At 41.4% G+C, this 14,301-nt stretch overlaps 1 protein-coding gene across 1 annotated transcript in view; it reads left to right on the top strand.

Moving 5' to 3' along the window:
- PTPN4 (protein tyrosine phosphatase non-receptor type 4) overlaps positions 1-14,301 on the top strand; it is a 246,720-nt gene that overhangs the window by 108,532 nt on the left and 123,887 nt on the right. Inside the window, exons 9-10 of the mRNA XM_054723364.1 lie at positions 2,683-2,803; positions 8,261-8,348. Coding sequence (XP_054579339.1) covers positions 2,683-2,803; positions 8,261-8,348 — 209 coding nt within the window. The remainder of the gene's footprint in view (positions 1-2,682; positions 2,804-8,260; positions 8,349-14,301) is intronic.

Below are 14,301 nucleotides of genomic sequence, written 5' to 3'. Positions count from 1 at the left end.
TACCCAGTCCAGTGAGTGCAGGAAACAACGGAACAATGTTTCTCTCTCCATTCTTCTCTCTGAGATCAATTAAAATGAATGATAGCCGAAACCGGTTTGGCTCAGTGGATAGAGTGTCGGCCTGTGGACTCAAGGGTCCCAGGTTCGATTCCGGTCAAGGGCATGTACCTTGGTTGCGGGCACATCAAGAGGCAGCTGATCGATGTTTCTCTCTCATCGATGTTTCTAACTCTCTATCCCTCTCTCTTCCTCTCTGTAAAAAAATCAATAAAATATATTTTTAAAAAAATTAAAATGAATGATAAATAAATAATGTTCTATAAGTATGGTTTTAACAGGAAAGACATTAGTGATCTATGAAGTGAAAAATTCGTTATAACACATAAATACAGCATGACCCCATTTTTCAAAAAAAGTATTTATTGATTTCAGAGGAAGGGAGAGGGAGAGATAGAAACATCAATGATAAGAATCATTGATCAGCTGCCTCCTGCACACCCCCTACTGGGGATCTAGTCCGAAACCTGAGTGGGAATCATATTGTGACTTCCTGGTTCATAGATCGATGCTCAACCATTAAGCCCCACCAGCTGGACCCCATTTTTATCAATACCAGGCACATGAGGTACATTGGCAAGATCTCACTCCTAGAAGAAAGTCTGAAATTGCCCAAACTCCTTTGCAGCTAGGTTTCTGGATATGAATTCATTTTTGCTAATTGGATGCACTTGCACAATATTTTGAAGGCAGAAATGGGGCAGAGGCATCTTCCCGCAGTTTGGGCTGTTTGCTGCTGGTGATCATGTTTGCAAAGATGTGGAGGTTTTCTGCAGTGGAATCTAGGCTGTGCACAGGCAGTTGTGGCAGAGGCAGTGCCCAGTGACCTGTTTTTAGGAACTGGGGGGGCACTTGCGGGGGCCGCAGTTTCCCGATCCCTGGGTCATAGCTACACCAGAGTGTTCTAGAATTCAGTTGTGGCTGAGGGGCAGCTCCTCCCTCTGGGCAGGGAGTCTTTCATGGGGGCCCAGCCTAATAACCACTCCTCCAGCTTTCCGATGATTTCCCAAGCACCAATTCCCTGTGCTAAATTCTCTCCTGCCTAAAATAGCAAAGATCTAAAAACATTTTGGATCCTCTACTTTCAACAACAAAAACAATGCTGCACAGGGTCAGGTCTGAGAAGTGGGTGAGGTGTTGCGGAAGACTCTCTTCTTTGAGTCTCGGCTTCCTTTTCTGTAGAACGGAGACCAAAAATTACCTGTTCTTAGTTACTGAAGACCATGGCAGCTGTGTTTCCCGAAGATGGCCACAACATTTCCCATCCCTCCTGTGGCCTTGCCACTTTCCGCCACGTCCTCTTTTTTGAAGCAGGGCTGACCTCTGATGCGCTGGTAGCCAGTACACTGGTTGCCTGAAGAATTCCAAGGCCAAGGTGCAGCCCCGCCCACTTCACCAGGGTTTCTAGCTCTGGCCCTACCCACGCCGCTTGGGGTTCTGGCTGGCGTGGGGCCTTGCCCTCCTGGCTTGCTTCCCCTCGGGTCGGTGGCCCAGCACCTTGCTGCACACCATGGCCCACCTGCTGGTGCTGCTGGGCCCAGCAGGCGGGTTAAGAGCCCAGGCTGGGCCTCACGCCTCCTGGCTCCTGTGTGCCACCTGCGCCCCATGGCCCCTATTCCTGCCACTGCTCAGACCGGGGCCAGATGCCCGGTGGTGTGCGTGACCCACAGGGACTTCTGTGGCCACCAGGAAAGCTTCCCCAACCAATCCCTGACTCTGGTGCCCTGATCCCGGGTCCACTTCCGCCAAAGGAGAGCTTTTCCTGGGCAGCTGCCCAAGACTGAGCACCTCCAAGGTCCCCAGACCCCAAATTTCTGCCAGCCAAGGAGTTTGGCCAGCTGGCCCCGCCCTGATCGGGGTGCTGGGGGTGAGATCTGGCCCGGAGCAGAGTGGTTGGCTGCCGCAGTGCATATCATAGCCACTGGTCATTCTGGTTCTCCTGGTCATTCCACTGTAATGGTCGCTGGGTTTTTATATATAAAGGCAGTCCTCGGGTTTCGTCGGACTCAACATACATCATTTCATGGTTACGTCACCATCTCCCATTATAAAAAAAAAAAGTTCCGTCATTTCGACGTATGTACATATGTGGTTTATTTTTTTATTATTTATTTACCACAAGTAAAGGTCAGAAATTGTTATCTTTTAAATTTTTTTTACTGTTTCACTTCATTACTGCTGTGTATGTGCTCCATGTGAGTGACGTAGGTGCTTATGTAGGTGGGTTCTGACTTACGGCGAAAATCGCATTATGTCACGCCGTAGGAACAGATCTCTGACATAACCCGAGGACCTACTGTATAGCTGGTCTATATTGATAGTACATTGCCTTTAATATATAAGTTCTTTAGACGTGAGTTGCTGTACAGAAGAAAGTGACTGCAAAGGAAATGTAATGAAACATACACTTAGTTAGCAATTACTTCAGTTCCAGAAAAAAAGTTCTGAAGTTGTTTGAAATCTTAAAGAATGTTATATGCATTGTTATAACTTGTTAAAATGGTAACAGTAGAAATAGAAATATTTTACTTCCAGAAATATAATGGAATTCATGACTTTGCTGATTTGGCTATAAACATTAAAAAATGTGTTTATTAAAGTAAATATTTTTCTTTCATTTATTAGCTGAACTTGGAGACTACAATCAGTCAGAAAGCTTGCCAGGCTACCTCTCAGATTATTCTTTCATTCCTAATCAACCTCAAGATTTTGAAAAAGAAATTGCAAAATTACATCAGCAACATACGTAAGGATTTATTTACTTTTCTGCTTATTTGGCAAACTTTTTTGGGGGGTTAATCTTCACCTGAGGATGTTTTTAGAAAGAGGGGAAGGAAGAAGGAGACACAGAAAGAGAAACATCGATGTGAGAGAGAGACGTTGATTGCTTGCGTCCCACACAAACCCTGACTGGGCCAGGGTTCGAGCCTTTGACTGGAATTGAATCCAAGACACAGTGCTCTAACCACTGAGCGATCAGCTGAGGCAGTAAATTTCTTAATGGCATCTTTTCTAGACAAATGTTTTAACATTTTTTAATGTAATTGTTATATTTACTTAATGTAGAACAGTTGCTATTATATAAAATAGTATAATTGTTATAAAGAAATCTGGCTGATCTATTTAAAAGAAAAATCATTGCTTATTTCATATGAGACTTGCTTTCATTTTTATTAAGAACTATAAAGGTGCCCTAACCGGTTTGGCTCAGTGGATAGAGCATCAGCTTTTGGACTCAAGAGTCCCAGGTTCGATTCCGGTCAAGGGCATGTACCTTGGTTGAGGGCACATCCCCAGTAGGGTGGGTGTGCAGGAGGCAGCTGATTGATGTTTCTCTCTCATCGATGTTTCTAACTCTCTCTCCCTCTCCTTTCCTCTCTGTAAAAAATCAATAAAATATATTTTTTAAAAATCTTATAAAGGTATATGTAAACAGAAATTTACTTGCTATTATATAAAATTGCTAGTTTTCATTATATAATCTTTTTTTTATCCTCACTTGATATTTTTTTCTAGTGCTGTTCAGAAAGAGTGGAAGAGAGGGAGGGAGGGAGGAAGTGCGGGAGAGAGGGAGGGAGAGATAGGAAAAAATATGTTGATTTGAGACACATCAACTGGTTGCATGTGCCCTGACAGGGAGTGGAGAGAGAACCCGCAATCCAGGCACATGCCCTTGACCAGGAATCGAACCTGCGACCCTTCAGTGTGCAGGGCCTCACACTAACCACTAACCACACCAACTAGGCTATAAACTTTTTATTATATAAAGTTTTATATTGTATATAAATATATTAAGGTTGTTTTTATTATACAAAGTTGTTGGAATATATATAAAGTTTTTTTATTATATAAAGTTGCCAGGAATTCTAGAATATTAATCATATGTTCACAATCTACTTAGCAATTCTCTTTCAGTTTTTAACTGTGTAAAGGGACTCTTTTTTTTTTTTTTTTTTACTAATAATAAGCCAAGAGGAGAAAAGGAACTTTATGTAGTACTTAATTAATAATAATAAAAAAATAGTCCTTTAAAGATAGTAACAATTTTTCACTCATAGCAGTATTTAACTTTGATATTTTTTGAGTCTAATATTCTGTTACATAATATTTTCAAGAAGAGATCTATTGTTTTGAATAGAAGGCATTATTGTTTATTGGGTCAGAGATGAGTTTTGCTTTAACATACCATTCAGATTACTCATGTAGAAGCTAAGGTGGTGTTGCATATTGGCTGAGAGTGTGAACTCAAGCCAGAATTTCTGGATTGGAATTCTTGTAAAGTTACATACTATCATATAACCTTGGCCAGATGGTTCTATGTCTGTGTTTCCTCATATGTAAATTGGGAATAATAAAAGTTACCTATCTCTGAAGTTATTGTAAGGATTAAGTTAGTTTATACATAAAGTATTCAAGACAGTGCCTAACACATGGTAAGCACTGAAGAAATATTAGTTGTTATTATATTTACTAGAGGCCTGGTGCACAAAATTTGTGCACGGAGGGGGGCTCTCTCAGCCCAGCCTGCACCCTGTCCAATTGGGACCCCTTCCCTCTCTCAATCTGGGACCACTGGCTCCTAACTGCTCACCTGCCTGCCTGCCTGATTGCCCCTAACTGCCTCTGCCTGCCAGCCTGATCACCCCTAACTGCCCTCCCCTGCCAGCCTGGTTTCCCCTAACTGCCTCTGCCTGCCTGATCGCCCCTAACTGCCCTCCCCTGCCAGCCTGGTTGCCCCCAACTGCCCTCCCTTCCCAGCCTGATCTTGCCCCCAACTGCCCTCCCCTCCCAGCCTGATCTCGCCCCCAACTGCCCTCCCCTCCCGGCCTGATCTCGCTCCCAACGACCCTCCCCTGCCGGCCTGATCTCGTCCCCAATGGCCCTCCCCTGCAGGCCTGATCTCACCCCCAACTGCCCTCTGCTGGCCAATTTGGTTTTGATTGGTCGGTTTCTATGATAGTCAGCGTCGAAAGCTCCACCTCGTAGGCAGCCATTGGCTCCCCACAGCACCCAGATTTGGTTCTGATTCGTTGGTTTCTTTGCCAGTCAGCATCAGAAACTCCGCCTCCTAGGCAGCCATTGGTTCTTCACAGCACCCACATTTGGTTCTGATTGGTCGGTTCCTATGCCAGTTAGTGTCTCTGTGCCTATCAATGGGGCCTGATCAGAAAGGCGGGGCTGATCAGCAGCCCTGGTGGAGGCCTGGAGAGAAATGGAGGCACAGCTGCTGACCAGACTGGGAGAGAAAGAGAGAGGCAGTGCTGATCAAAAGCTGCCTCAGAGTCTATGGATCAGTCCCTGTTTCTCTCTTTAGGCCTCTCTCTGGCCCTGATTCGCAGCCGTGGTAACCCAGCGCTGACTGCAGGACTGACTTCTGGTTGGTTGAGCCTTGGTCGTTACTGATCGTTATGACCCAGGGTTTTTATATATTAGGATTATTTTTATCCTTACTAATAATATTTATTTATTACTGGGGGTGGGTGGCCCCCTGCCGCCACCCACCCCCAGTTCCCTGTTTGCCATCAGGTATTTGGAGCCTGCCAGCCGGGGGGAGGAACCGAGAGGTCAGCCGTTTCCGCCCACTTGGTGGCCCCGCCCCCGCCGTGGGTTGCCCTCTGTTTGTGGGGCGACTGGTGGGGTGGGGGCCTCGGCTTAGAGCCACCCATGTTCCCCACCACCCACCTCTGGTTCCCTGTTCGCCATCGGGCGATCGGAGCCTGCCAGCCAAGGAAAGGGGCCGAAAGATGGTCAGTGTACCGCATAGTGACTGGTTGAGCGGTTGTTCTGGTCGTTCCGCCGTTAGGGTCAATTTGCATAGTACCCTTTTATTATATAGGATTTTATTTAATTGATTTTTACAGAGAGAGAGAGAGAAACATTGATGTGAGAGAGAAATGTTGATTGGTTGCCTCCCATACGTGCCCCAACTGGGGATCAAACCCACAACCTAGGTATGTGCCCTGACTGGGATGATGTGCAAGACCTTTCAGTGTATAGAATGATGCTCCAACCAACTTAGTCACACCAGTCAGGGTTAGCTCTTACTATTAAAGAAACTTTTATTTGGTAATGGCCCCATTTATCTAATACACGTTGGGAAACTGTAGCCCACTGCCTATTTTTAATGCCCCATGGGATAAGAATGGTTTGTACGGTTTCAATGGTCGGGAAAATTTTTTTTAAATAATAACATTTTGTGGCACATGACATTTTGAGAAATTCTTATTTGTGTCCGTAAATGAGCAAATATTGGAACACAGATTCCCTCATTTGTCTACATGTTATGTGTGGTTGCTTTCACATAACAGCAGTGTTTAGTAGTTACAACAGAGACCATATGGCCTGAAAGCTAGCTCTTTCCAGTAAAAGTTTGCTGACCCTAATCCTATCTAATAAAGCGGGAATATGCTAATTGACCATCACACCCTCACAATTATGGCGACCACAGCCAATAAGGAGGGAATATGCTAATTGACTGCCACACCCTCAAAGATGGCAGCGCCCACAGCCACAAGATGGCGGTGCCCAGTCCTCTCAGCCCCACCAGGATGGCAGGTGCGCGGATTGCCTTTGGAGTCCCTCAGCCTTCCAGCTGCCCAGGGCCGGCCGAGGCTTTTGCTGCCGGCAGTGGCAGCAGCAGAGGTGTGATGGGAGCATTGCCTTCCCCTGATTGCCGGGTCGCCTCCCGCCTCTGAGAGCTCCCGGACTGTGAGAGGGGGCAGGCCGGACTGAGGGACCTCCCTCCGGTGCATGAATTTTCATGCATCGGTCCTCTAGTCTATAATAAGACTCTTAAATGAGAATTTTTTAGACTGGCCTAATGTGGTAAGGGGACTATTATGGTCTAAAAGTAAATGCCATTTATAATGAAAGTTCTATACAGAGCATATCCAAATCAAGGGTTTGAAGATAAACCCAATTTATAAAAAATTTACCAATAATGAAAAGTCTCTTCTGCAAGGAAAAAGATTATACATTTAACCATATATTAATTATATATTTCTATTTGGTTTAAAGAAATGATTCTTCAACTCTTTAAACAAAGAAAAAAATAGAATCATCTAGTTTAACTGGGGATGGGGTGGGAAAGAGAATATTTAGCTTAATTGAATTGTAGAAAAATCTGAAATATATCTGCTTTTTTATGAGGAATCTCATTTTTATGATCATGAATTGACAGGCTGCTGGTCCTTTTTTAGTATCTATAGTGAATGAGAGGCTTATATCTTTGTTTTTGTAATTTGCTGCTCTTGCTCTGCTATAGTCTGATAAGAACAGATAACTAAGGTTGTTAGAACAGTATATATAATATAGAAGTAAGTCAGTTTTTAAAGGCATTTAAAATTATAGTTCTAAAACTTGTATTTATAAGAATCACGGGATATTTACTATCTCTGTGAAAGACCAGTTTTTCTCTACTCTGTCATGGAACAATACTTCTAAAATCTATAATAATAAAAGCATAATATGCTAATTAGCCCAGACGACCTTCCAGACGAAGCTGGGGCTGCAAGTAAAGCCCAGGTCCAGGGTGCCTGCTGGCGGCTGGAGGGAAGCCAGGTCCGGGATGCCAGTGGGAAGCCAGTGCCGGCAGCCGGGGGAAGGAAGGTCTTCTCTTGCATGAATTTCGTGCATCAGGCCTCTAGTATATAATAAAAATGAATTAATAGAGAAGTAAAGACAAAAAATTGCAAGCCATTTTTTTTGTTAGATTCAACAGACATGAAATTACTCCACCAAAATTCTATAAAACTCTGATTCTCTCAGTTTCTATATTTGTTATGAATCAATGCCTGTCTGTGCACCATTCTCTGAGAAACACTGCACAGAGTTTGTCTCAGAATCTACATGTTTCAGAAGCAATCTATGTGATTTAAATGCAGATGTCTACAAACACACTAAGTTATGTCTGAGAATGAGTGACTTTCTAACAACCATAGGAGCAGCTGTGAACTTTTAAAACGTAATGAATTCTTATATTTTTCAAAAATAAGAAAATATTGTACAAAATAATAATTATGTTACTGAAAATGTACCCTTCAGATAAGGTAGATGTTACTGTACATAACTAAGAGGAGTGGTCTTGCATGGTGTTTTGTAAAAGATTTAATTAGGATGCTGAAAAATGTCCAGATAAATAGCCTTTTTCAATTTGGCCATATTTGTGATTGATTTAATTTTTAACCTAATGATATCTTTACAGAGGCTTAACTCCTGCAGAAGCAGAATTTAATTACCTGAACACAGCACGTACCTTAGAACTCTATGGAGTTGAATTCCACTATGCAAGGGTAAGTGAAGAAAACTTACTTTGATATTGATGAGTTGGGCTCTATTAACATAGTAATGCCTTAATAGCATTAGGTAACAAATGTAGTAACTAGTAAGTGCTGCCAGTATAGTTACACTGAAAATTTCCCCTAAGTGTACTTTCACACTCACTTAAGATTCAATACCTGATGAAAATGGTTGAAGTATATTTTTCATGTTATTTTTCTTCAAGGAAGTGATTTATGTAATCGTGATAATTTTTGCAGAGCATAGGAGACAGTACCTTTAGAACATTCATTTTAAAAATAAAGATTAAGCCGAAACCGGTTTGGCTTAGTGGATAGAGCGTCGGCCTGCGGACTCGAAGGTCCCGGGTTTGATTCCGGTCAAGGGCATGTACCTTGGTTGCGGGCACATCCCCAGTAGGGGGTGTGCAAGAGGCAGCTGATCGATGTTTCTCTCTCATCGATGTTTCTAACTCTCTATCCCTCTCTCTTCTTCTCTGTAAAATATCAATAAAATATATTTTTTTAAAAATTAAATAAAAATAAAGATTAAGAAAAGTAGTTTTTTATATGTTTAACTTTCATGATAAGCATTATCATAAAAGATGCTTTCACCACACTTATTTTACTTTCATCATTTAGTGACATTAAACATTTTTATTTTTAAAGCACAAATGAAGCATATTAATATATTTTGACTGTCCACGTCCCCCCAAATCCTTTCATTAACTGGCTGGTATTGCTCAGTTGGTTGAGCGGTTGCCAGTTCGATTCCCAGTCAGGGCACATGCCTGGATTGTAGGCTCCATCCCCAGTAGGGGGCATGCAGGAGGCAGCCAATGGATGTTTCTCTCTCCCTCTCCCTGTCGCTCTAAAAAAAAATATCAATTAAAAAATCTTTTTTAAAAAGGTGGAATTATGATCACTAGCTTTTCCACAGCACTTTTTTTTTTAATTGAGTCAAACGTGGCTGCTTCCTAAAGACTATATCCTCTTGCCATAAGGATATTTGTGAGTGGCTATTCTTAGTACACCTTCACATATTATCAAGAGGTTATATTCCTTTAGAAGTAACTGGAGTACAGCTATTATCTGTAACCAGTGAAAAGTGGAAATATATAGGTAATCATCGGTTATGTTGGTGATAGGTTTTACATTCTCTTGGGACAAATTGCTGAACCTGATAAGAATAGCAGCCTGAAAGGGAGATGAGTTTTCTTTAGTTATTTTGAATTTATTTTAATTTACAGACATACACAGACAAACGATGGTTTGAGAACTCGAAGTTCTACTTCATGTTATGGTTTTATTGTTTAGGGCCTCACCTGTTTATGTTCTGAGAGGAGCACTAAGTCTTATATTTCACAAAGCTTATGTCAGTCTCTCCTTTAAAAAAAACAATTAGCCCAGCCGCATGGCTCAGTGGTTGAGCGTTGACCTATGAACCAGGAGGTTACAGTTCGATTCCTGGTCAGGGCACATGCCTGGGTTGCGGGCTTGACCCCCATTGGGGGACATACAAGAGGCAACTGATCAATGATTCTCATCATTGATGTTTCTCTCTCTTTCCCTCCCTCCCTGCCTTCCTTCCTCCTTCCCTCCCTCCCTCCCTCTCCCCTCATTACTCCCTGAAATCAATTTTTAAAAATATTTAAAAAAACAACACAGAATTACTTGCTTTCCTAACATAACTATATCTGATCATCCTTAGTGTTTGTGACTTGGAAATCTGTTTGTGTAACGGCATTTAAAATGTGTAAGTCTCTGTCATAGACAGCAAGAGCACTACTCAGCTCTGGTGCTCTTGAATTGCTCTGAGTCCATATATTCTTCTAAATTCTTCCCGACTACGCCAGGGCAGTGCCCACTGTACGAACTGTTGGGAACTTAGTTCAAGTTCCTCCTTTATCTTCCGTTCACTAGATGCAGTTGTGGTCTGAGCACCTCTGCCTGGGGCTGGACCTCCTTGCACACCAAATCTTAGAGAAGCCATGAGAGGTTGTAGGTGTATAAAAATGAGTCTTTATTGCAGAAGCCAGTGGCCATAAGCCATTAGAGACAAGACAGTCCTTCATAACAGTATCTCAATCAGGCAGCCGTACATGGGCTTGTAAATACATATCTTTCCCACATAGTCGCACCTCTAATAGTCTCTGTACCCACAGTCATCTGAGCAGTTGCACACTGCCCCCTAGACTCACTGCCTCATATCATAGTGGTACCTAAGCTCTGCCTCAGCAGCTTCTCTAGCCTCTCTGGTTCAGCAGCTTCTATCTTCCCTGCCCAGCGCACTGGACTCTGTAGCCTCACATAGTAACTACCTCCGAGCTTCTCTCCCATCTCCGTCTCTCCAGAACACTTCTTCACACTCCAGCAGCCTAGCTAGTCAGTAACCTGAATATTACTCCAGAGACAAAGATGGCTAGTTGCCAACAGTGATGTCAATCATTTGGGTTACAGAAGTGCACAGCGTTCTGGGAGATTGCTGTGGCCTTGCACCTGCTTATTCCTTGGGCATTCTGATTAGGATTCTCATGTTCAGAGCGGCCTTGGCATACTGATAACAAGGCCTTTCACACTTTGAGTGGCCTTGGCTGTCTGGGGACTCTGGCGTGGTTCCCACAGTCTCTCTTGAACTTTTTTCTTTAAAATGTGCCCTTGCACCCTCACCCCCTATTTGGAGGCTATTACCTTTGAACATGATTCTCTAAAATGTAACATAGTGCTCAGTATTTGTGCAACTAAGTTTTGTTTTTTATTTTAATAAAGTTTAAAACCAGTAGAAATTTAATATGTGAACTAAACTATGGTTAACAATAAAAAGACCACTACATTCAGTCATTTTAGTCATAAGCTTTTTCTCTTTTTTTTTAGTTTATTGATTTTTAGAGATAGAGGGAGGGAGAGAGAGAAACATGAGTGTGAGAGTGCAACATGCATCGGCTACTTCCTGCACACCCCCTACCGGGGATCCAACCCGCAACTGGCAGCGCGGGCATGTATATGCCCTTGACCAAGAATGGAACCAGCAACTTCTTGGTGCACAGGACACCAAAACCACTGAACCACACAGGGCTTATCAGTTTTGTAAAGGTAGTTTGGACTGCTATCTGTTATCTCTGACTGCTATCAGTGAAATACAAGGAGTGTTAAACTACCCTTTTTTTCTTTTTCTTAATTAAATTTATTGGGGTGGCATTGGTTAATAAGATTATATAGGTTTCAAGTGCACATCTCTATGATACAACAATCTGTATATTGCATTGTGTACCCAACACCCAAAGCCAAGTCATCTTTCATCCCCATGTATTTGGCCCCTTTCCCCTTTACTACCCCCTATTCTCTTCCCTCTGGCAACCACCATACTGTTGTCTGTGTCTATGGGTTTCAGTTTTATATCCCATATATGAGTGAAATCATATGGTTCTCAGCTTTTTCTAACTGACTTATTTCTCTTAGTGTAATATTCTCAAGGTTCATTCATGTTGTCGCAAATAGCAGTATGTAATTTTTTCCCTATGGTTGAGTAATACAGTATTCCATTGTATATATGTACCACATCTTCTTTATCCAATTCTCTATCGAAGGACACTTTGGTGTTTCCATGTCTTGGCCACCGTGAATAATGCTGCAGTGAATATAGGAAGTATATATATCTTTGCTAATAAATGTTTTCAAATTTTTCGGGTAGCTAACCAGAACAGGAATGGCTCGGTGTATGCTAACTCTATTCTTTTTTTTTTAAATCCTTACCAGAGGATATGTTTTTATTGATTTTTAGAGAGGGGAAGGGGGAGATAGAGAGAGAGAAACATTGATTGGTTGCCTCCTGTATGCACCCCAATGGGACTGAATCCACCAACTTTCTATGTACAGGACGACACTCCAACCAACTGAACTGTTGGGAACTTAGTTCAAGTTCCTCCTTTATCTTCCGTTCACTAGATTCAGTTGTGGGGTCTGAGCACCTCTGCTTGGGGCTGGACCTCCTTGCACACCAAATCTTAGAGAAGCCATGAGAGGTTGTAGGTGTATAAAAATGAGTCTTTATTACCAGCCAGGGTGTGGTAACTTTATTCTTAATTTTTTTAGGAACCACCAGAATGTTTTCCATAGTGTCTATACCAGTTTACATTCCCACCAGCAGTGAATGAGGGTTCTTTATTCTCCACAACGTTTCCACCACTTGTTATTACCTGTCTTACTAACAGTAGCCATTCTAACAGATATGAGGTGGTATCTCATTGTCGTTTTGATTTGCATTTCCCTAATAGATAGTGAAGTTGAGCATCTTTTCATATGTCTGTTGCCATTTGTATGTCTTGGGAGAGATGTCTGTTAAGGTCTTCTGCCCAATTTTTTAATTGGATTGTTTGTTTAGTGTTGAATTCTTTTTGTATATTAATTCCTTGTTGGAGCTGTGGTTTGCAAATATCTCCCATTCCATTGGTTGCCTCTTTGTTTTGTTGGCGATATCTTTTGCTCTGCAAAAGCTTTGTAGTTTCCTTTTTATAGCGACATGGCTGGATTTTACACATAATTAACCATGTTATTTATTAATTTAAGGTAAGACTTTTTGTTATTCATATTATTAGATTGTAAAACTCTCTCTCAGAAAGTCTTAAATGTGGAGTACTGGATTAAAGTAATTTAAACAGAGTTATCCAGAGACATATTTTGTACAGACAAAAAAAAAGCCAGGAAAGATTTCTGTTGTGTGTGGATATAGAAAGTTTAAGAAGAAAATGTGCAAATGTTCAGTGAACATGAAGGGAAATTTTGCAGCATCAGGAACAAAAAAGTAGAGGGGAGAGGATACATAAATAGAATACTTAAGTTTTAATTGAATATCATAAGCAAAAGTGTGTCTTAGTGCATTCATTGTGCTGGCTCTGTTATGTACCTTGCAGTGTTGGCACTGAGGATTACTTAGTGAGCAAAACATCAATTAGCCCTGCCCTCATGGAACTCACAGTATAGTGAGGGAGAAAGAAATGGAACATGTATTAACGGTTAAAATATGTGGGGACATGAAGGAGAAAGTACAGAATGCTATGGCGTCATATGGCAGGAATATCTAATCCAACCCGGGAGCAGAGGTAGGGGATCCTTCTTAGAAGAAATAATTTACTGAACCCAGAAGAATGAATAAGAATAGCAAAGAGAGTGGTTTTCACTGTAGAGTTGTCAGCATGAATGAAGACCTGAAATAACTGGAGAACATGAAATATTTCACACAATGAAAACTGTTAGTATCTCTAGAAGATTAAATGAATAAGGGAAGAGGATATAAAACTAAAGAATGAATGATAACTTCAGGATAAAAAGGAAAATAAAAATTATTTGAGATGAAGCAGGGGGATATTTTGGTTTACTGTTAAACATATTCTAAATAGTTGGTTTTTCTCGGTTGGGGGTGTTCAGTTGTATGACTTTTAACACATGTATAGATTCATGTAACTACTATTGCAATCAGAATACAGAGTAGTTACATCACCCAAAAAAAGTCTCACACTACCCCTTTGTAGTCCAGCCTTCTACTTACACCTATTTTCGGACTCTATTTTTTTTTATATTTAGACTCTAGTTTTGTCTTTTCCAAAATGTCTGGTAAATGGAATTCTGTATATTACCTTTTGAGACTGGCTTCTTTTACTTTCAGTAATGAATTTGAGATTTTATAAGTTATTGTATGTATCAATAGTTCATTATTTTTATTGTTGAATATTATTCCATTGTATAGATATACTGTGGTTTGTTTATACAGTCACCCACTGAAGGACATCTGGATTGTTTCCAGCATTTTTTTTTATTATTAATAGACCTATTGCAAACACTTATTTACAAGTTTTTGTATGAATTTAAGTTTTTATTTCTGTAGGGTTCACTTTCTGTTTTGTAAGAGTGGGATTGCTGGGTCATATGGTACATGCATATTTAGCTTTATGTGAAATTGCCCATCTGTTTT

Source organism: Eptesicus fuscus, chromosome 11 (assembly GCF_027574615.1).
Source record: "Eptesicus fuscus isolate TK198812 chromosome 11, DD_ASM_mEF_20220401, whole genome shotgun sequence".
NCBI classification, from domain to species: Eukaryota; Metazoa; Chordata; class Mammalia; order Chiroptera; family Vespertilionidae; genus Eptesicus; species Eptesicus fuscus.
This window is presented reverse-complemented; position numbering and strand designations above follow the sequence as displayed.